The sequence below is a fragment of the Lathyrus oleraceus genome, chromosome 2, assembly GCF_024323335.1.
Source record: "Lathyrus oleraceus cultivar Zhongwan6 chromosome 2, CAAS_Psat_ZW6_1.0, whole genome shotgun sequence".
Lineage (NCBI taxonomy): Eukaryota > Viridiplantae > Streptophyta > Magnoliopsida > Fabales > Fabaceae > Lathyrus > Lathyrus oleraceus.
In genome coordinates, this window is record NC_066580.1 from 480913459 (window position 1) to 480936883 (window position 23425).

At 34.0% G+C, this 23425-nt stretch overlaps 2 protein-coding genes across 3 annotated transcripts; both read left to right on the plus strand.

The window, feature by feature from the left end:
- The first annotated feature begins 10290 nt into the window (after window positions 1–10290).
- Window positions 10291–13535, plus strand: LOC127120647 (acid beta-fructofuranosidase). Its single transcript, XM_051051155.1, has 7 exons — window positions 10291–11002; window positions 11133–11141; window positions 11227–12083; window positions 12239–12400; window positions 12530–12765; window positions 12869–12956; window positions 13092–13535. The coding sequence occupies exons 1-7, from the start codon at window positions 10585–10587 to the stop codon at window positions 13293–13295; spliced, it is 1974 nt and encodes a 657-aa protein (XP_050907112.1). The 5' UTR covers window positions 10291–10584; the 3' UTR covers window positions 13296–13535.
- Window positions 13536–21287: 7752 nt separating this feature from the next.
- On the plus strand, window positions 21288–23077 carry LOC127120648 (thylakoid lumenal protein TL20.3, chloroplastic). 2 transcript variants are annotated; one of them, XM_051051156.1, is made up of 7 exons: window positions 21288–21511; window positions 21620–21798; window positions 21878–21907; window positions 21990–22096; window positions 22191–22225; window positions 22313–22441; window positions 22617–23077. In XM_051051156.1, the coding sequence occupies exons 1-7, from the start codon at window positions 21398–21400 to the stop codon at window positions 22806–22808; spliced, it is 786 nt and encodes a 261-aa protein (XP_050907113.1). In that variant the 5' UTR covers window positions 21288–21397; the 3' UTR covers window positions 22809–23077. The 2 variants fall into 2 exon arrangements, with proteins under 2 accessions (XP_050907113.1, XP_050907115.1); XM_051051158.1 differs by having other exon boundaries at window positions 21362–21511; window positions 21633–21798.
- The last annotated feature ends 348 nt before the right edge of the window (window positions 23078–23425 follow it).

Consider the following 23425-nt stretch of genomic DNA (forward strand, 5'->3'; position numbering starts at 1 on the left):
TTGAGCTTGACACGCTTCTAACCATTTATATCATTTATATCAAAGTGGTCAATGAGTTACACCTGATATTAAATTAAAATAGAATTAAATCATATTCAATGGTAGTCGGTTATACCAAAATAGTTAATTGATTACACCTGCGAAAATTCCATATTTCTACTACTTGATTGAACCTCAGGCCTTGTTGTAACCAGTTATCTACCCATATTACAACACTTGAATTACATGAAAAACATCAACACACCACCTTAATTCAAGTGTTGCAAGTCTATCATGCTCATGTTCATCTTCAACCTCTTGAACACATCATTTATGACTCCCTTAGTCAATAAATAATCAATTTGGTTCTCACTCCTGCAATATCCCAATCGTAACCTTCTTTCACTAACAAGTTCTCTTAAATAGTGAAATCTCATCTCAATATGTTTGCTCCTCCCATGTGCAATTGAGTTCTTAGCAAGATTAATCGCGGAAATATTGCATACAAAAAGTGTGATAGTCTCACCCTCAGTGCTACTTAGCTCCTCCAATAGATTCATAAGCCACACAGCTTGGCACACACATAACGAAGCGAGAATGTGATCGGCCTCACAAGATGAGAGTGCAACTACTGGTTCCTTCTTTGAACATCATGAGATTGGTATCACACCATACATAAAGATGTACTAAGTAGTAGACTTTCGATCATCTTTATCTTCACACCAATTAAAATCGATAAAATCGAGCAAATTGCATTTCCTGCCCGTATCCGCTGCGGGAAAGAGAATTCTGCAGCCAACAGAAACTTTGACATAGCGTAGGATCCTCTTGACTGCTGCCAAGTGAGACACCTTCGGTCTCCCCATGATTCTACTCACAATACCGACACTAAACGTCAAGCGTGGTTGCGTATTGCATAAGCAACACAAGGATCCAATGAACCTTCTATATTGAGTTGGATCAACATCTTATTCATCATCATTCTTAGACAACTGCATCCTTGGTTCAGTTGGAGAAATGAAAACATTGCAATGCTTCATTTCAAACTTATTCAATATCTCAAGAGCATACCTTCTTTGGTGCATGAGCAGTCCCTTTTGGGACTTGTGGAACTCAATGCCAAAGAAGTATGTCATGAACCAAGATCGGACATCTCGAATTCTTCCATAAGTTCATTCTTGAACTTTGAAATACATTTACGGTTGCTGCCCGTGATCAATAAGTTGTATACATATAGGAAAAGGATAATTACTCCTTTACTCGTATTTGTCTTCACATACACTCTGTGCTCGGATACGCACTTCTTGAAGCCAACATCCTTTAGGAAAACATCAATTCTTTTATTTCAAGCTCTTGGAGCTTGCTTAAAACCATATAATGTTTTCTTCAACTGGTAAAACTTCAGCTTCTGGTATTTCACAACAAAACCAAGGGGTTGTCTTACATATACCTCCTCTTCAAGTGGTCCGTTCAAAAACGCAGATTTGACGTCCATTTGGTAGATAGGCCAATTGTGGTTATTAGCAATACCAACAACAATCCTAATGGTTTCAATCCTAGCAGCCGGTGTAAAAACCTCTTCAAAGTATATGCCTTCTCTTTTTAAAAATCCATTAGCAACCAATCGATACTTATGCTTGATTATCTCACCCTTGGGGTTTACCGTCACTTTGAACATCCAATTCACACCAATTGGACTCTTTCCACTTGGTAGATCAACTAACTCCCAAGTATTGTTCTTCTTAATGGATTTCAGCTCCTCCTTCATAGCACAAATCCATTGTGGATCACTCAATGCCTCTTCCGTATTAACGGGTTCAAATTTGGCCATAAGTGAAAAATGGACGAAATCACCATCATCGTTGACTTTGTTGTCTCAGAATAACTCACATTCTTGAAGTCTCTGAGGCAAACCTATTTGCCTTGTTGACCTTCTGAAATTTTCTTCATTTTGGGTTTCGACGACATGTTGTTGTGGTCTTCCACTTTTCTTAGAATTGGAAATTTCAAAGTTGTAACCGAGTACAACTTTCTAGTAACCGGTTATAGCCTGCATGTAACCAGTTAACGTTTGCTGGTAACCGGTTACACCCTGTTGCACTTGCTTCAATTCATTGATTACAACATCCCGACTGATCACAATCCTCCTGTTTATAACATCAAACAATTTGTAATCACCGGTAGAGTGATATCCAACAAGTATCATCGCTTATCCCTTGTCATCCAACTTCTTTCTAAGTTGACCCGGAACATGTCGGTATGCAATGGAACCAAAGACTCTAAAATGGTTCATATTCAGTTTGAATCCCGAACATGCTTCCTCAAGTGTTACATTTTTAAGCTTCTTTGTAGGGTACATATTCAACAAATAGGCAGCCGTGGATATCGTTTCTCCTCATAACTCTTTCGGCAAGTTATTCCCCTTCAACATGCTTCTCACCATGTTCATGATCGATCGATTCTTCTTTTCTGCTACACCATTTTTCTGCGATGTATAGGGTGATACTACATCATGTACAATCCATTCTTGATCATAAAACTTCTCAAAGTCATTTGAGACTTATTCACATCCATCGTCTTGTTTGAGCACTTTGAGTTTTTGACCACTTTTCCTCTCAACCATGAACTTGAACTTCTTAAACACTTCGAATACCTCATATTTTCTCTTGATTAGGTATGTACATAGCTTTCTACTATGATCGTCGATAAATGTGAAAAAATGCCTATTGCCACCAATAAAATCTACTTGCATCGGCCCACACACATCCGAATACACCACCTCAAGGTGATTCTTGGTCCTACGGTCTTCATCCTTGTTGAAGTTTCCCTTATATTGCTTCGCTTACACACATTCTTCACAAATTTTAGTCGGTATGTTGATCGATGGCAGCCCCATTACCATTTCGTTCTTTTGCAAGTCTTTGAGATCTCTAAAGTTGAGATGCCCAAGACGATAGTGCCACATCCACCCTTCTTTACTTGCTGAAGTAACAAGACATTTATGCTTCATAACCTTCAACTTAACCTTGAAGGTTCTATTAGCAGCCATAGGCACTTTAAGGACTAAAACTCCATTTGCATCCATAATGCACAATCCTTTGTTTTCCATGTGAATCTTGTAACCCTTCTCAAGTAATTGGTCCATACTTAGAAGGTTACATTTGATTATTGGAATGTACAAGACATCTTTGATTAAGGAATGTCTACCATCCCTTCTCATGATTAAAACATCATCGATCTCGTCGGCTATTGGAGTGTTGTCATCCGCGAACTTTACTTTGTTCTTCATGGCACAATTGATTTTGATAAATCAATCATTTCTTCCCGTCATATGAGATGAACAACCCGAGTCCAAATACCACTTCTCACTGCATTGAACTCCTTTCAAACTCATCATGGTTTCTCCCTCTTCATGCACCCCGTTAATCGTATCATTCAACCGGCCACACTAAATTTTTCAGCATTCTTTATGTTGCTGCAGTTGTTATCCTGCTGTTGTTCGCTACTACAATTCCCTTTTGTGGTCATGACCAAGAGTGTATTCTCTTCATCAAACTCTTGTCTTGTAACTTTGACTTCATCCCCTTGAGATTCCTTCTTGTTCACATTACACATCTTTTATAAAATGACTGAACCGTTGACATTTATAGCACTGCTCCTTGCTCTTGTAAAACCTCTTCCTTTCTCCTTTAAAGTTGCCTTGACCACCATGTTTGTTGTAGCTACTCTCACACCTTTGACAAGTCAAATTCTTTGAATTTTGGGATTCTCTATCACCAAAATTCTGAAAATCCCCTTTGCTCTTCATGGGCCATTTTTCTTTCGATCTCTTGTCCTTCTCGTTGAAATGAGCTTATAAAGCGATCTCCGCATTTGCCTAATCGTTATTCCTCTATTCCATCCCTTTCTCATAAGCCTCAAGAGAATTTTGCAGATCATATTTACTAATCATCGCAAGATCCTTCAACTCCTCAATCGCCACAACTATATTGTCAAATCTTTGTGTTAAAGAACGCAAGATTTTAGCGGCAACATACTGCTTTGTATCAGTTTCTCTACATGCCTTAACTTGATTCACCAACCGAGTGATTCTCGTTGCGAAATTATTGATTTTCTCATTTTTCCTCCATTTGAATCAATTCGAGCTAACGTTTGTGAGTTTGTAACCTCACCACCTTTTCTTTGTCAGCCCCTGCATATGCCTTCTCTAAGATCTCCCACACTTGCTTTGACGATACACAATCACCAACTTTATCAAAGTTATCGCCATCAACTCATTGATGGATCAAGAACATCACTTTGAAGTCTTTCTTCTTCTCTTCCTTATGTGTTGCTTGTTGCGCCTCTATTTTATTTTGAGCAAGAAGAGTAACACCATTCTTGATTACTTCAAGAGCATATTGGATGCCAAGCAACATCTTCATTTGCTTGCACCATTTTCCGTAATTCTTCGCATCGAGGACATGTAGGTTTGCATAGATTCTTTCATTAGAGACAAAATTCACGTTGCACACTAGGTGCTTGTGGATCTGAACCCGGCTCTTGATGCCAAATGTTGGAATAAGACATCATAGAATTGGTGAACAATGATGGAGAAACTTTGGATGTGAAGAGTGAAAGAGGATAATTGAGAGAGAGAGAGAGAGAGAGAGAGAATTGAGGATGAGAGATTATTATTGCATTAGCTTTGGATGAGTGTGTATCCTAAACACTTTATACATGAGTTACAACATAATTGGAAACTTAATTGACCAAGTAAAATAACATAAATTACAAAAAATCGTACTTGTAATCGGTTACACCAAAGTGGTTAACCAGTTACACCTGACACTAAATTAAATCAGCTTCAGTGGTAACCAGTTACACCAAATGGTTAATCGATTACACCTGCGAAAACTCCACATTTATGTTACTTGATTGAACCTTAAGCCTTGCTGTAACCGGTTACCTACCCACATTATCCGGTTACAACACTTGAATTACTTGAAAAACACCAACAAACTCCACATGTCAAATACCAAATACTCTTTTTGATTAAAAATGACATTAATTTTTACTTTTCAAAAAACTAAGAATGCGTTTGGACGAGTTAATTGAGAATTTTTAAGGAATTTAAAATTCTAAGCAAGTTGAATGATTCAATTGAAATTCATTAACTTTTAAATTCTTTCCTTTGGATGGAGTATTAAAATGATTCATTGTTAATTTTTTGGGGGTCATTTTCAAAAAATTTAAATTTTTGGAACAAATTTAAAATATGAAAAATAGAGACTAATTTGCAAATATTAAAAATTTGAAGAAACTAATTTGTAAAATTCGAAAATTACTAGAGACTTATATGCAATTTTTTGAAAATTTTATAAATGAATTTGAAATTTTCATAAAATATGAGGACCATTTTATAAATTTTGAAAAATAAATAATAATAAACAAAATAACATTGCATTATATAGAATAATGAAACAATTTTAAATTCTTTACTTTTTGGTGTCATTTAAAATTCCTTAAATTTAAATTGGATAAAATATTTCATAAATTTATATTATTTTAACAATTCTCTATATTTTTTATCCAAACAAAAGATTTTTCTCAAATCATTTTAAATTCCTTCAAAAAAATTATTTTCCCTCATTAAAATATTCATCCAAACACACTCTAAGGCTATGTTTGGATACAGAGCGAAATGGAACGGAGTGGAATAAATCGAAGTGGAATGAAATAAAAATATAATTATATTATTTGGGTATTTTATAATAGAATAGAATAATTTTATTATTCCGACCAAAATTAAAAGGTATAAAAGTGAATCTAAATGGTTACCAACCAGAGTCGGCCTTGAGCAAGGGCAAAACAATCTTTAGTCAGGGCCTCCAAATTAAGGGATCTTATTTTATTTTAAAATAAAATAAAATATATATTTAATAATCTATTAAATAAATTATAAAATAAAAAATAAATATGATTTTGTCTAGTCAAGTGGTAGGAGATTGATTTTTTGGGTTGAAGAATGAAGTAGTTATACCTAATGTACGACGAGAAATACAAGGATTTGATAAATAAGTGAGTACAATAACTTACTTTTATTTGACGAATACAAAGTTGTTCTTTTTTAAAAAAATTATATTTTTTATTAGGAATCAATTTTTATTATTTACCCCAGACCTCTAAAACATAAGAATCAATCATGTTGCTAACCATAAAATAAAATAAAAATATATAATTGAGTAAAATGTTTTTTTTCTTCTTAAGAATCTAAAGGTAATGTTTTTAATTAAACAGTTAAATAAAATATAATTTAACATTTTTAAATAAAAATTGTAATGATATTAAATGCAGAGTGCAGATTGGAATTATTTTTTTAAGAATGAATTTTAACCAATAAATTAATTGATAATTTTTTTTAAAACTAATCTGATGTGAGTTGTAGTCTTATGCGAGGATAAAAAATTATATTCACTAAAAGAAAAAAGAAAAAATGTAATAAGTATGAGGCCACATATAGCTTATTATAGATTACATAAAATTATTTTTTAAAAAGTATATTTTTTTGTTATGATAATAGAATTCAGTAGGATAAAATTCTTTTAAATTTTTTGTTTGTTTGTTATGATAATATAATTCAGTGGCACAACCAGAATCCTAGGTTAGGAGTGTAAAAATAAATAAAGTCAAGACTAAGTAAATTAGTAGTGCAGATAAAAAATCTAGGTTCAATATGCAACTTATATAGATATAGAGATGCAAAAGTAAATAAATTCAAAACCAAGTGAAGAGATGGTACAATGCAAATAAATAATTCTCATACTTTTGGTTAGCGAGAGTCCTTTGTGAACAATTCAAAGTTCTACCTCTAAGAATAGTTTAGTATGAAACTAGAGAAACAACCCAGTCAAGTCCTAGATGAGGTGCGAAAATGATAAGTGTTTAAGCATAAATGAAAAGTGTTTCACAACTAGTAAGAAATAAAGAAGACTCCCTATCTCCTTCAAATACACTTTAATTTCCCATTTTGTTACTTCACTAAAACACACCAACAAGTAAAAGGAGTATTGGATTGCATAAAACATGATTTTAGTATATTATGGAGACTAAAAATTAATAAACTATTTAGTGCCACCAAAACATAAGCATACATTTTAGTAGATCACTGAGACTGCAAATTGATAAATTAATTATTCAGTGGTAACAACATAATCATGAATTTAGTCGACACCAAACTGATTTTAAACTAAAGATCAATAGGCATAAATTAGCAAAAGTAGTTTCAAAACTCATAAGAGACTCATTAACTACTAGGTTACAATAGATGACACATGCATTAGTTATATATAATTTTTAATATGAATGTAAAAAAATAACAAGTTTATAAACTATTGGTAAAATTAATAATGGACAAATATTCATACTAAATATGTGTTAAAAATCATAATTTGATGATCGTACAAAATATGATAGTTAAAAATCACAAGTGAGTTCTCTTACAAGACTCATTTCAAATTCTGAATGTATTTGTTGAACAAAATACTGCACCGTCGTGTCTGACATCCCACCAAACACTATATCGTCCACATAGATTTGGACTATCATCAATTTTCCTCCATCATTTTCACGAATAAAGTTTTATCTATTCCTCCTCTATTGTATCCATGGTTGACTGGGAACTGAATTAGTCTTTCATACCATATTCTTGGAGCTCGCTTCAATCCATAGAGGACTTTCTTTAGTTTGAACACATGATCTGGAAAGTTGGGATAAGTGAACCCCTTAGGTTGCTCCATATGGACCTGTTCATGAAGATACCCGTTTAAGAAGACACTTTTAACATCCATTTAGAACAGTCTAAACTTAACCATGCAAGAGATGCCAAGTAAAAGTCTTATGGATTCTAGTCTAACTACTGGGAAAAATGTTTCATCAAAGTCTACTCTTTCTATTTGAGTATACTCTTGAGCCAGTAACCTTTCCTTATTTCTTGTCACATTACCACTTTCATCAAATTTGTTCTTATAAATCCACTTGGTACCAATGACATTCACATCTTCAGGTCTAGGAACTGACTTCCATACATTATTTCTTTCAAACTGACACAGTTCTTCTTGCATGTCATTGATCCAGAATTCACCAGTCAATGATTCCTTGACGTTTTTAGGCTCAATCTTGGAGATAAAGCATGAGTTAGCAATGCTTTCTCTGGATCTTGTAACCACTCCATCATTCACAATTCCTATAATGTTCTCTAGGGGATGATCTTTTTGAACTCAGATTGATGGTCCCCTGTTGATTTGGAGATCATCAGAATTAGCGGTCTCAGGCACAATGACAGACTCCTGTGTTGGGACATCAGTTTCTTGAGGAGAAACTTCATCTTCTTCTTCCATATCTTCAGGAATGTCATCAATAACAACATTAATGGATTCCATTATAACCTTACAGTGCTTGTTATACACTTTATACGCTCTGTTGTTTGTGGAGTAATTAAGGAATATACATTCTTCACTTTGGGATCCATTTTTCTCCTTTGTTCTTTATCTGCCAGAATATAGCACTTACTTTCAAAGACATGGAAATACTTGACATTTGACTTTCTCCTTTTCATAACTCATACAAGGTTTCTTTAGTTTTGGATCTTATGGTTACTTTATTATTAATGCAAAATCTGTTGGATATTTGATATGCTCTTTGAATATCTCCAACAAGATATGATTTATTTTAATTTAAATTCAAATTTAAATCTGAATTATTCTCCATCCAGCTGTCAAACAAATCACCTAATCATATTGTTAAATTAATAACAATCAAATCCTTAACTAATCTTCTGCATTACACACTTTAAAATGCATCATTTTGGTTCTTGTTTCGTAAGGTCCATATGTCGTTCGTGCCAAAATGCTGGAGCATCGCGCCCAACATGTGACCTTTTTGCAACTTTATACTGCTTTAGCAAGCTAAATCAATCTTGAATACTTGGACACTTTTCCAAGTTGTTATTTTACTAAAATGCAACCAATCCATATGCCCAATCCAATAGGAACAATAAGATGACATTTTAAAGACAATGAACATCGTTAGAGAAGACTTCCTTAGCCTTTTCCAAACCTCATAGCAAGTGGTAAAGACTTGGTATTGTGCTTGGAGATTAGTTGCTATGGAAAACCATAACACATTGCATAGAGAAACATCAGTTTATTTCCACTTATCGGGTTTGGCGACAGAAATATTATCTATTTGTGTGGTTAGGTGATCTTCATATGCTTAACCGAGGAACCACATTTTGACAACACCAACCCATATGTCGTAGTTTGATGTCCTAATTAGTTTCTCACACGGGATAAGCGTAACCTTAGTAAATGTGACGCAATAAGTGTCTCCCATAAGAGTTGATGGCTTGAAACGAAAAACTTAGTACAAATCTGGAAAGAGGGCAGGTCGACGACGCCAACGATTGAAGCGGTGACAACAAAGGTCGTTAGATGCGTTGTCACGCACGGTTGAAGCGGTGGCGGGTGAGATCCACGCGCGAAAGGAAATGTGGCGCGTGGGAAGGCGGGCATCGAGATTTTGGGACAAACAGACCTGAAAGAGGTGATTCCAGTGGTATATGTATCTCGTAGGAATGTCATCGGGAACAGTGACGCTAGTGATAGCAGTGTCGACTGTGGTCGAAAAAGCAAAAGAAAAAAGAAGAAAAAAAGAATGAAAGACAAATGATCAACCACCTATAGATACCATATTGTAATTGTGTTTCGGTGGGTCGAATATGATGACATATATTATATATTTATATATAAAAAAAAAAAACCTAATTACAATTACTAATTAAATCTCAATCATTACTAATTGATTACTAACATATTCTTAACAAATATAATATTTAATATGTCCTTTCATTCAACAAAACTAATTAAAAAGGAGAAAAGAATTATTATCCTATTATTTCATATGATATATAATTTAAAAAAATTTAATCAAAGAAAATATTGGATTAAACAGCATCCAAATAGGATTGATTTAAAATATTGTTAGGGGTGTCCTCAAATGTTCAAAATAGAGTAAAAAAAAACATAAATATAGTTCTAAAAACATAAATAGAAAAAAATGTAAAACAATCATTATTGTTTTACTATGAATGATATTTCTACAACGTACTTCCATACGGTTTGATTTTCTTTTATTATATTTAATAATTATTTTCCACTTTTTGAAATACAAATGAACACATGTTTGACTGTATTTTATATGGTGTATATACAGTGTAAAAGTTTTTGTGTTAGAATAGCAATTCTCTAAAACAATGAACAACTAGGACTCCATTGAAAGAAAAAACTAGGCCTCCAACCACAACTATAATAGTTAAAGATAGTTCTAAAAATATATGCTCATGTGCTAAAATACATTCCATAGCTACATTTGTAATATTCTTTTGGTGGTACAGAGACATTTCAATAATCTTCATTCAATTTTTTCCACAAAATCTTCCACTACCATCCCCTATTTTTATCATCACATTATCATTGCGTTAGAAGGAAGACCAGGCGGGAGAGATTTTAATCTCACCAGCCGAGTCTTCCTAAAAAATTCAAATTTATTTTCTCTATTCTAATACCAATGGCGCAAATCGATGACTCTAACGATATAGCTTATTCTTATGTTCCCGTACCCCGTGGACCTCACGCCGGTGAATCTCCGGCGGAGAGTCGGGGAAAATTGAAGGCGGGGGTTGCGATCGTTTGTGGATTGTTATTGCTAGCTTCCTTAGTAGCATACAATGGCTACAGTGAATCTAATAAAAAAAGAGATGAGTTATATTCAACGTTAAAATCTCATTCAAATGAAGATAAAAATAAAACAATAACTTTTCAGAAATGGATGCCAGTTTCACGAGGTGTATCTGCAGGAGTTTCAGAGAAATCCAATGGCATGTTCCAAACCAACACCAATTTACAAACTTATCCTTGGAATGATAACGTGCTATCATGGCAGAGAACCGCTTTTCATTTCCAACCGAAACATAATTGGATGAATGGTAGAAATTCCTTTTTGTTGGTTATATTTTGTCTATATTTGGTTGAATGTGATGAAACTAACTTTTCATTTCCTTTTTCATTGGGTAACTTGGATTGCTCTCGCTGTCTAACTGGTTTTCTTTATTTCAGATCCTAACGGTATGAAAACTTTCTCTTTCTGGGTCATGCAGCATTTTATTGTATGAGTTGCATATTACATGTTTGACAATTTGTTTTGTTTTAGGTCCGTTGTACTACAAGGGTCGGTATCATTTTTTCTATCAATACAATCCAAATGGCGCGGTTTGGGGTGACATAGTATGGGGACATGCAGTCTCAAAAGACTTGGTTCGTTGGCTTCATCTTCCACTAGCAATGGTAGCAGATGAATGGTATGATCGAAATGGTGTGTGGACAGGTTCTGCTACAATATTACCAAATGGTGAACTCGTCATGCTATACACCGGTGCCACGAATGAATCAGTACAAGTACAAAACCTTGCGTACCCTGCCAACAGTTCGGATCCGCTCCTACTTAATTGGACCAAATACTCGGGAAATCCTGTTCTGGTCCCGCCCCCGGAAGTTAATGTCATTGATTTTCGTGATCCGACTACCGCTTGGCTTACCTCTCAAGGTAAATGGCGTATTTCAATTGGTTCTAAGCTTAACGAAGCCGGCGTAGCTTTGGTTTATGATACCAAAGATTTCAAGACTTTTGAACGTGTGGAGGGTATGCTTCGTCGTGTGGAAGATACTGGAATGTGGGAGTGTGTTGATTTTTTCCCCGTGTCAACTGAGTTGGATAATGGATTGGATACTTCTGTTAATAATCCTAGTGTTAAACATGTGATGAAGGTTAGCTTGGATGATGAAAGACATGATTATTACGCTATTGGAACTTATAATGAAAGTATTACTGATTTCCTGCCCGATGATATTAGTAAAGATGTTGGTATTGGATTAAGGTATGATTATGGTGTATTTTATGCTTCCAAGACATTTTATGACCAAAGTAAAAAGAGAAGAGTGTTGTGGAGTTGGATTGCTGAGTCTGATAGTGAATATGTTGATGTTGCCAAAGGTTGGGCATCACTTATGGTATGTTATTATTGACTAACCACCTTTAATTGAATAATTAGATTTATAAAATTTGTATTCTATATAAAGTTATTAGAGGTGTAATTATGTTAAGTTTGACGCACGATGTCAATGAATCTTGACTCATATATTTGATTTCTTTTTTAATCATAAAGGGTATTCCGAGGACAGTGCTACTTGACAAAAAAACGGGTAGCAACTTACTTCAATGGCCGGTTGAGGAGGTGGAGAGTTTGAGAATGCATAGTGACAAGTTTGAAAATTTGACGGCGAAGCCAGGGTCAATTGTATCACTAGATATTCCAGCAGCAAATCAGGTTTGTGTTCATGTTGTTTGTTAACTTTTTCAAATTACAAGTAATTAAGAGAAAATCAATATTTTTCTTTTATATAATTAAGAATGCAAACTTAGTTAATGACATATAATTGAACTTGCAATGCAACAGTTGGACATTGTAGCCGAGTTTAGTATTGATAAAGAAGCTATAAACAAGACAATGGAAACCGATATGGAGTACGATTGTGAAACTAGTGGTGGAGCTGCTGCTCGTGGCGCGTTAGGACCTTTTGGTGTATTGGTTCTAGCAAATGATGGTCTTTATGAATATACTCCTATTTACTTTTATGTTGTTAAAGGAAGAGATGGAAATCTCAAAACTTCTTTCTGTTCAGATCAATCCAGGTATATATCAGACGATTTTTCGTTACATAAGTGAGAGAACATGATTTTGTGTTAAATTGTGATTAATACTATGTTGAATTAATTAATTTATATATTTTTTAAGGTCTTCTTTGGCAACTGATGTTGAAAAGAAAATCTTTGGAAGCTTTGTTCCTGTACTTCAAGATGAGAAGCTATCTCTAAGAATATTGGTAAGTTAAATTGTATAAATTTTCCATGGTTTTCAATTTTCATGATCATAACATCATGTTTCATCTCATGCACTCGAACCGAATCAACTAATCAACTTCAAATTATTTTCGTGAAATGTGTGGTTATTTATTCAGGTGGACCATTCTATAATTGAAAGCTTTGCTCAAGGTGGAAGAACATGTGTGACTTCTAGGGTTTATCCAACAAAAGCAATCTATGGAGATGCTAGATTGTTCTTGTTCAATAATGCTACTGAGGCCACTGTTAATGCCTCAGTCGAAGTTTGGCAGATGAATTCTGCATCCATAAAGCCATTTCAATATGAACAAATGAATTAAATTGAAGAATTAAGATAAGTAGAAGTTACAATTACATAGGTATGTTTTGGCATGATATGTTTCAACATATGTGCAAAGACCCTCTCATTAATCCAAATAAAGTTATAGATTATTGTTAAGCAAAAACCTATAGCTCCTACGTTTTGTCCAAATATTTTTTTTATAATTCTTTGTAAACTAGTTGCTCTTGGATGAGCATCACTAGGTATCTTCTTATATTAGGAGAGCTTGTAATGATACTCTGCAATAATCCATAAATGAAAGTTTTAAGATTATCTAAGGAGATTGCATTATTTATAGATATAGTGAAACAAAAATAATTTCATTTCACTTTTGTATTGATTCAAAAGCAAGTAAATTGTCATGTAGGTATAGTTTATATGGTAAAAGATAAAAGATTACATGGGCAATTGATATGTTGTGGTGCCACTATGAACAAACAGTTTTCTTATTTATAACATGTGAGTTTTACCTCAAGTTCTTTGAATAAAAAGAAAGAAATAAGGCAAATTTGATTTAAAAGTGGAGTATGTGTATTGTATTAAAAAAATAACTTAAGAAGAGAGTATATAATGCTAGTTGACTTTGAAGTGTGACTTAATAGTAGTAACCATGAGAGAGTCGAGAGACTATGCCGCTTGAGTTGCTTTACCGTCTACCTTCTTCACCCCCTCTTCATTGCTCAACACTCATCTTTCATGGCGCCACCAATTATTCCTTGGAACTGTCTAGTCGATTTTGAGAAACCTTTTGAACACACAATTCTAGCTCCAAATTTGACGAACCCTAAGTCACCGAAATCCTTTGTTGATGCTGTCAACAATGTCTGCGACATACCTCTGAGCCAACTTCCAAAATCATATGTGAAGGGAGATCGAATAACAATTTCAATACCAGAGGAGGAATATCAAATAGGTTTGGAAGCTTGTAAACACAACCTTCATGGACTAGTTATTTGGCAGAAGGGTTCAACACCGCTCATTGTTGCTACTTTGAAGACAAAACTATCTACCTTCTGGAAATCAATAGGTAAGTGGGGAATCACATCCTTAGGAAAATGTTATTATGATTTTTACTTCTATAAAACTTTTATAAATTTGATGTTGTTTTTAGTTGACATCATTTGTATAGCATGACATGCATTTTATCATGAATAACGCCTAAAGTATTAGTCAAAATAAATTCTTGAATGTACAGACAGACCGGTTGAATAATTTCACAAATACATGAAAAATCAGCGGGTAAAAAGTTTCGAAATCAAGCTTGCAGACGTCAGTATTATTAAATCTACGGTTCACGTAGTTTAATCTGGTATGCTCGTTTTATTTTTTCGACGACTTTTTCAGTCGCATTTTGATTAGCTTAAGTCTGTTTAACCGGTCAAAATTTATTTCAATAAAATCAAATGCTGTATTTTTCCGAGAGATTTATTTCGCGCCGATCATTTTAGCACATTTGATTTAATTTTTCGAGCATATTTACGCCCGACTTTTATTCATTTTTAATCATTTTATTTTTATTCTTTTGTCATATTAATCGGGATAATTAAATAGAAATTTTCATGTTTTTATTTTATTTTTATCATATTTATTTTAGAAGTTATGAATTCTATTTGATTTAATTGATTTAAATTGTTTCTAATCGATTAAATTATATAGAAAGGGCGTTCTAGGCATTTTAAATTATTTAACAAATGTGTGTTTCTTTGATTTAATCATGATCGTTAGATCAAGATTAATCAATGACCAATGTTAGCCATCCACACTCATTACCATTATCCAATCGAAATTGAGATTTAAATAAATATTATTAAATAAATAAAAAATCGTTCCTTCTTATCACTTGGTGACACGTGTCCCAAGTGACAGGGAAAATAGTTTTTCAAGAGGGCTGATCCAAACGCGTCCCTCTCTCCACCAACCACCTTGGACGAATATATTTGCTCTCAAGAAAATGACAAAAATTCACTCACCCTTCGCAGATAGAAAAATCGCTTTGTCCACTCACAGGGACCCACATCATTTTCTCTCACTGATATTGAGGATAAGAAAACAAAATTCCCAATCAAAAAAGAGAAAAAATGGGTTCCATTTGCTTCATCACCTTCAAAGGACCATTTGCCGTTACCCCATTCCACTCGCCGGAAACACCACACAAAACCACCATTTTCTTCGTGACTTACACTCCCCAACATTCAAAATCTCTTCTTCCTTAACCTCCGCCCTCTCGTGATTTTTTTCCGGTGAAACCCCTTCTTCTTCCCATGCAAAACCAACCGACCCGCCAGAAACACCTCGATAAACCATGATCTTCACTTCACTCCTAAATCGATCCATACTCCCTCCACCGTTTTTCAATTTTTGACACCACTATCACTTGCGATTCGCTCTTCAAACCACCGCGCCTTAACCGATCTACTTTCCGCTACCACCACCATCATTAACCCAACAACATTCTAAATAAACTCCCTCTTTCAACCTCCTGTTTCCAATGAACACCCACATGACCGCCTTTCCCGTATTCATCTCCACTCATTCGCCCTTCAACACTGACAATGCAAACTATCACCCTTCAAAGATCCAGATCTTTTAACTTCTTTCATTGCAAATTTACACATTGATTTTCACACCGGTGGATCGACTTTCTAAAGTAGCACACTTTGGCATACTGTCTACACAATTCACAGTGTCGTACCTCAAAAAATATGATCCTTCACGAAGCGCATCACATGCTCGCGGAAAATAAAAGTTCAAATAGAGTTGCCACCGAACTTTATTTATTCCAATAAAGGACTAGGAAAATATTGATAAAACTTTTGGAAAGAACATGGTCGTCGCAACCATATTTGGGTTCGGGAGTCGATTACGCAAGGGAAAAGTATTAGCACCCCTCACGTCCGTTGTACTCAACGGAAACCTTTTAGTTAAATTTTAGATTTGAATGTTAACTTATGTTATTTGTTTTTTTCAAGTTATTAAAAATGTAAAGAGAAAAAGAAAGAGGTTATAAAACATTTTTTTATTATTGTGTGCCTGACAATATTGCGCGTCTTGCTCCTACGTAGCTCTGAGTGCGATGAAGAACTCAAGGCATACGTAGTTTGGGATAGAAAATGTTTGTTTGTTGGTCGATTTTAGCGAAAGGTATCTTGTATTAATCGATGAAAAATATTGTTTTATCCAAAACAGACGAGGAGCATGCGTTTGCATCACATTGAATGGACTTACAAATCAACATTCACAGGAAAACGTCACTTATCTCAACTCAACGATTATGGATGAAGCATTTGTTAGTTGAGTAGCGCCTAAGAGGGGGGTGAATTAGGATCTTTGAACACTTTTTTCGGTTTATGAAATACTTTGTTCTTACTTTTCTGGTTATGTTAAGCGATGAACGGAAGAGTGTGGAAAGGTAAAGAACACGAAGATATATCTTGGTTCCCCTCACAGATCGAGAGTACTCCAGTCCCCTTTCAACATGAAAGAGATTTCACTATCTATTATGACTTATACAAGACAGACACAATCACCAAGAACAACCTCTTGTGATTCACCAAGTTGATATGAGAACAATCCTCTCAAACTCAACTCTCTTGCTTCCAACAATCCTGGACAGCAAGGTGTTTACAAAACACACAATCTTATTTTTCAACAAACTCTAAAAAATAAGATATGGATTACAACAATGGTTTGAATGTAAAGTTTATAGTATAATGATCACACTAAGTGATATATCAATTTTCTTGATTTCTCTTCCAATGAAAATAATTCACAACACAAAGATATTAGATTGCTCAAGAATTTTCTATTTTGAATGATATGAAAATATGCAGAAAATATCTTGAATGAAGGTTTAAAACAATAAGTGTGAATTCTGAAAATTCTAAGAGATTGATTGGAAGAGGTAAAGTTTGAATTTGAAAGATCATGAATTTATATGCACATAACACCTCAAATGAAACATGGTAATGTTCTGCAAGAATCATGAACAATTGTCAAAGATGAATTGAAAAGATTCCATAAAATGGTGCATGAAGAGGTGTTTGAAAAGCCACTAATTTTTCAGAAACGCATAGTGGTAAATCGATTTACATAATGGGTAAATCGATTTCCCTGTTGCAACGTTTAAAATTTTCAAAATCTGTCAGTGGTAAATTGATTTCCCTAAGAGGTAAATCGATTTACCTAGTTCAAAAACTTAAAATTTTGCTTCTGGAAAAGTAATGCTCCAGTGATAAATCAATTTCCCTTATAGGTAAATCGATTTACCTAGTTTGAAAATGAGAAATTTGATTCTAAGACATTTTGCATGCACTATGAAAAGTTATGCAATAACCATATGAATACTTGAGCATATAAGACTTTAGTAAAGGTAAGTATTCTCATTATGCCTTCTTGAAATGACAAGCTTAACTTCTTGAATCAAGATGCTTTATCATTGATTAAAATCTTTGCCTTCTTGTTGCTTGAAGTTTTGTCTTCATCAAAATACATTCATCATAGAGAAGCTTGACTTCACAGCATTGTTTGACATCATCTTAAGACAAAATGTCTTTTGTTTATTAAAAGATTTTTGAGATCACACGACGGTGAGAAAAAGAAGTTTGATGTGTTGGATGTATTTTATAGGTGAAAGATGAACGTTTGATGAGAACGAGACCTAAGCCTCGGGATCAAACATTCGGGATTCCACCGAAATGCTAGATTCCAACGGTACTTTTTCATTCAAAATTATTTAAGAAAATTGTTTAATGGACAATGAACGCTTGATAAGAAACAAGACACATGTCTTGGAATCAATTGTTCAAAGAGTTACATCAGAATGCTAGATCCCAACGACCCTTAAGAGTCAAAGAAAAGAATGAATAGTTATCCCAAGATACGTGCCTCGAGACCGATCATTTGAGGGTTTCGCTAGAATGCTAGACTCCAGTCGTCCTCTTCTTTCGTGTTTGTTTAGAAAAAGGTTTTAATATTGCGCTTGATAAGAAAAATCACTCGATGTTTGATCGAGATTTGATTCATGTAAATGAAAAATGATTTGAAAATAGTTTAAAATTATAAAAACTATCTTGATATTGATCAAGAGCTCATTGTAAGAAGGCCCAAGAGTAAGCCACGAGACTGGAAACCGAACTAATTGAAAGAAGGTCCAAGAATAAGCCACGGGACCGAAAACTGAACTCATTGTAAGAAGGCCCAAAAGTAAGCCACGGGATCGAAAACTAACGGAAATCAAAAGCAACCTGGATTTAGCTCTAAGCTAACTTAGAGTGAATTCATGTATGAATCACTCTTACAAGAAGCTGAACAACCGAATCTATACATCCAAGCGATTCTAAAAAATTAAATTGAATTTTACTTCGAACTCGTAATGAAATGAAAAACCAACAACTCAATAAACTAATAGCAATATTTAAAACTCTCTCTCTCTCTCTCTCTCTCTCTCTCTCTCTCTCTCTCTCTCTCTCTCTCTCTCTCTCTCTCTCTCTCTCTCTCTCTCTCTCTCTCTCTCTCTCTCTCTCTCTCTCTCTCTCTCTCCTCTCTCTCTCTCTCTCTCTCTCTCTTCTCTCTCTCTCTCTCTCTCTCTCTCTCTCTCTCTCTCTCTCTCTCTCCTCCCTCCCTCCCTATATATATATATATATATATATATATATATATAATATATATATATATATATATATATAATATATATATATATATATATATATATATATATATATATATATATATATATATATATATATATACACACACACACACGAATACCCACAATGTCTTTGAGTTTTATTTATGTGATAAAATGACTTAAAATAAATTAGAATAAACAAAATTAAATATCTCAAAATATCGAATAAAATTAAAGTGAAGCTACAAATAATTCTATTTAATTATTTTGACAATGCAAAAATGTTCGAAAAAAATAAAATGAGTGCACTAAAATGACCAGTGTGAAATAAATTTCTCAGAAATATATAGATTTTGATTAAATTTTGAAATGTAAAATATCAGGTTAAAACGCTCAAGCTGATCAAAATGTGACCGAAAAAGTAGCCGAAAAAGTAAAACGAGCACGCTAGTTTCACGTACATTTGAGAATCAATTCAACTATTCTGCCTGTAGATCAAAAAATTTATTTTGATTGACTTTTTGGACATTATACGAAATGAAATGCATGTTATGCTATGCAGATGATGCGGATGTTATGATGACTGTATTGATTTATTGAATGAGGGGTAAAATTAAGGTATGACACACGACCTCCAAAGTTTCTGAGTTGTTTGCTTCTATGGTGTACAAATTACATGAAATGCCTAAGAATATCGTTTCATATATAAATCCAATTTTCTTAAGCCAATTTTGGCAAGAGTTGTTTCGCCTAGTGGAACGAAGTTACGAATGTCCACAACTTATCACCCTCAAAGTGATGGTCAAATTGAAGTTGTAAACAAACTATTACAATAATATCTCAGGTGTTGCGTGCACACTAAACCTAAACGTTGGGGCCATTTTTTTCATTGGGTGGAATGACACTACAACATGGTTATTCATAGCTCAACACGGGTTTTGCCGTATCAAGTGGTATATGGTCGTAGTCCTCCTAATTTGAGGGATTACATGTTTGGTATTACTAACATCCAACACGTGGAAGAAACCTTAATGGAGAGGGCTAAAGTTCTGTAAGAATTAAAGAAGAAGCTTGTCAAGGCTCAAGAAACCATGAAGAGTGTTGCATGCAAGGCAATGATTCCTCATCACTTTGCTGTAGGTAATCTGTTATTTGTGAAATTAAGGCCACGTCGTCAAAACTCGGTAGAAGGTCGGAGGATGCGTAAGCCTTCAAATAGGTTTTATGGCCCCTTCAAGACCATGAAAGTAGTGGGTGAGGTTGCTTTCCAAATGGAATTGGCAACCACTAGCAAAATTCATCTGGTTTCCACATCTCCCAACTGAAACCTTGCACAGGTGACACCATGCCAGAGTTATAGTTGCCTCTAGAGGTTGTGGAAAACCAACCACTGATTTAACCATTGGTTGTGCTTGAATGGAAAATTAATGCAGGAAATAACATCAGACATGTATTTATTCAATGAGAAGGTCTGTTTCCCGAGGATGACACGTGGTAAGACTATGATCACATCAAACATACTTACCCGCAGTTTCACCTTGAGGACAAGGTGTTTTTTGAAGACTAAAGGAATGTTATGCAGCAAGCAGTGGAATCAGAACAAGAGGAAATGATCCTTCATCTTAGGCCCAAAAGAAACCGCGAAAGCCTCAAACACCTCAATGACTGTGTTGTTCCAAATGAGAGAAAAAATGGTAGAATCTACTAAGTGCGTTAGAGGATATTTTCCTTAATGCTTTGCCATGATTCACTTGTATCCATTATTAAGTGAGTCAACAAGAATTTGTTAGATGACTCTTAGACTTTAGCTAAAGAAAGTACTGTATGTACTAATATATAATGTAACAAAGATATGCAAGAATTAAATGAAATAGTAGATTTCCCTAGATTTCTTTATATTGAATTTTACTTTCCAATCAGACTCATAACATGACGCCCAATAAAACTCTGAATGAACTAATTCAATACTAAAATTGTTACTCCTTCCGTCCCAAAATGAGTGACTTAATTGATTATTTTACACAATTAATAAAAATGTATAAATGAAAGAGAGAAGATTATGTTTTTTACTAAAATATCAATTATCAAGTATTGAAAATGATAAAAATAATAATAGTTAAATTGTACAATTGAAAAAAAGAAATTAATTTATGTTTCAAATTGAAATGAATAGTTTATTTTAGGATACTTTATTATTTCAAATGAATCATTTATTATAGAACACAGGAAGTATCATAAACTAAGATTCGAATATAAATATTGATTTATTTGATTTTCCCATGAAAATAAGAAATAACCAAATTATGACATGTGTCGTTACCAGAAACTGGATAATACTTGAACACGTGTGCTAATACTTACCACCAAACACTTGATATTGAAATTGTTGAATTTCAAGCTTGTTTTTCCTTCCTCGTTGCTCCTTAGATCATCAAATTAATCTTGTTGTGTTCAATATATCTTCCTTATAGATAATGGCACTTAATTCATTAACACCACTTTCAGTTAATTCAAGTTCAAAGATTTCAAACACACTTCATTTTCATTCAAAGTCCTCTCAAATTATCTGCAAAATGAACTTAAACAAGGTAATTACTATATAGTACTTTTTTTTATATATTAATTTCTCTTTTAGATTTCCATTGGTGAAAGAAAGAAAAAAAAAATAGGATTGTAATAATGCAATGATGACTTAGGTTACTAATGTAGAGTCCAACAAGAAATGGAGGAAACTGTTATCAGCAACATTGGCAGCTGCTGTTATTGTTTTCAGTTCTGACATGTCTGCCCTTGCTGATCTTAACAAATTTGAAGCTGAAATAAGGGGTGAATTTGGTATTGGATCTGCTGCACAATTTGGATCAGCAGACCTTAGGTTTGTTAATTTCTCTTAATCAATTCATTAATCACTACTAATTTAGGATTACTAATTCATTAGGGTTTTTATAATGCAGAAAAGCGGTGCATGTGAATGAAAATTTCAGGTAATTTCGAGTTTTTCGAGTCGAACATTCTGTTATGAAATTTGTCACTTGATAGTAAATTATTTTGAATTTATTGATACAGAAGAGCCAATTTCACATCTGCTGATATGAGAGAATCTGATTTTAGTGGTTCTACCTTCAATGGTGCATACATGGAGAAAGCTGTTGCATTCAAAGCAAATTTTACGGGTATAGGTTTATAGTGAATTCTATATGTATAAAGTACCTAATGTGTTTCGATGTATTATAATTTCTTTGAATCTTTTCGCTTGATATTTTTCAGGTGCTGATTTGAGTGATACGTTGATGGATCGAATGGTAAGTAACTACGACAAATTAGACTGATTAGTTTTATCTATAAGCATGGTTTTCTATCTTTTGATTTTTTTTGTTTGGGATGTACAGGTTCTTAATGAAGCGAATCTCACGAATGCGATTCTTTCGAGAACAGTCCTCACGCGGAGTGATCTTGGAGGCGCCGTTATTGAAGGTGCTGACTTTAGTGATGCTGTGTTGGACCTTCCACAAAAGCTGGTACAATACGACCGCTGATTCTATGGAACGATAATCGATCTTTTTGTTCAATTAATGTTCGATAGAATGTGTTTCAGTGTGGTCAAAATGATTTCTTGGCGTAGAAAAGAATTTATCGAACGTGAATCATGACCGGTGATGATGATGATGAGTAACATTTTATTCAATTGTGTAGGCTTTATGCAAGTATGCTAGCGGCACGAATCCTGTAACAGGAGTAAGCACGAGAGTGAGTTTAGGTTGCGGGAACAAACGACGAAATGCTTATGGTACCCCATCATCTCCATTGTTGAGTGCTCCACCACAGAAACTGCTTGACCGAGATGGTTTCTGCGATGAATCAACAGGCCTCTGCGACTCAAAGTAATCATTGCTATCAGACCATATTCTTGTAAATATAGCAGGGACACCAATTGAGGCTATGTGTGATTTTCGGACTTCTAAGAGCATAACTGAATTCAATAAATCATGCTTATTGTTTTGGTCATGATTTCTCATTGAAATTTATGACAAAACTTGCATCATATTTGAAGATCAGTTTCTTGTTTAAATTTGTGTGTGGATATTCTCTAAAGAAATTGTAATTCTAGGTACCTTTTACATATTCTTTATGCAGTAGAAGTGCATTATTTGAAATATTTTTTGTTATTAAGCTATTTTGAAACAAAAAGTGCTTATCCTTTGCTTTTTGTTTTTGGATAAGAGATCACTAAGTAGACTCGTAGGGATGTTATTACTATCCTAACATGGAGCTTTATTACATTAACATGGTCCATGAAGACTTATAAGTTATACCCTCAAAAATATTGTTTTGCCAATTGTTAAACTATTGGAATCAACATGAAAAGATAGAGAAAGAAGCTATCAATTTCCGTCATTAATCATGAATGATTGTGAGCAATACAACAATGATATATAGCTTACCATACAAGTCATAAAACTAACTCAACAATATGTAACTAACTACTTTCCTGAAATGGAAAG

What these genes read in the sequence shown, in the direction of transcription:
- LOC127120647 (XM_051051155.1), top strand. Translation starts at nt 10,585, where the DNA reads ATGGCGCAAATCGATGACTCTAACGATATAGCTTATTCTTATGTTCCC. An exon ending in TTCTGTTCAGATCAATCCAG is followed by an intron (nt 12,766 to 12,868) that starts GTATATATCAGA and finishes ATATTTTTTAAG; the next exon opens with GTCTTCTTTGGCAACTGATG. An exon ending in AGCTATCTCTAAGAATATTG is followed by an intron (nt 12,957 to 13,091) that starts GTAAGTTAAATT and finishes TTATTTATTCAG; the next exon opens with GTGGACCATTCTATAATTGA.
- LOC127120648 (XM_051051156.1), top strand. Translation starts at nt 21,398, where the DNA reads ATGGCACTTAATTCATTAACACCACTTTCAGTTAATTCAAGTTCAAAG. An exon ending in GCAAAATGAACTTAAACAAG is followed by an intron (nt 21,512 to 21,619) that starts GTAATTACTATA and finishes ATGATGACTTAG; the next exon opens with GTTACTAATGTAGAGTCCAA. An exon ending in TGGACCTTCCACAAAAGCTG is followed by an intron (nt 22,442 to 22,616) that starts GTACAATACGAC and finishes TCAATTGTGTAG; the next exon opens with GCTTTATGCAAGTATGCTAG.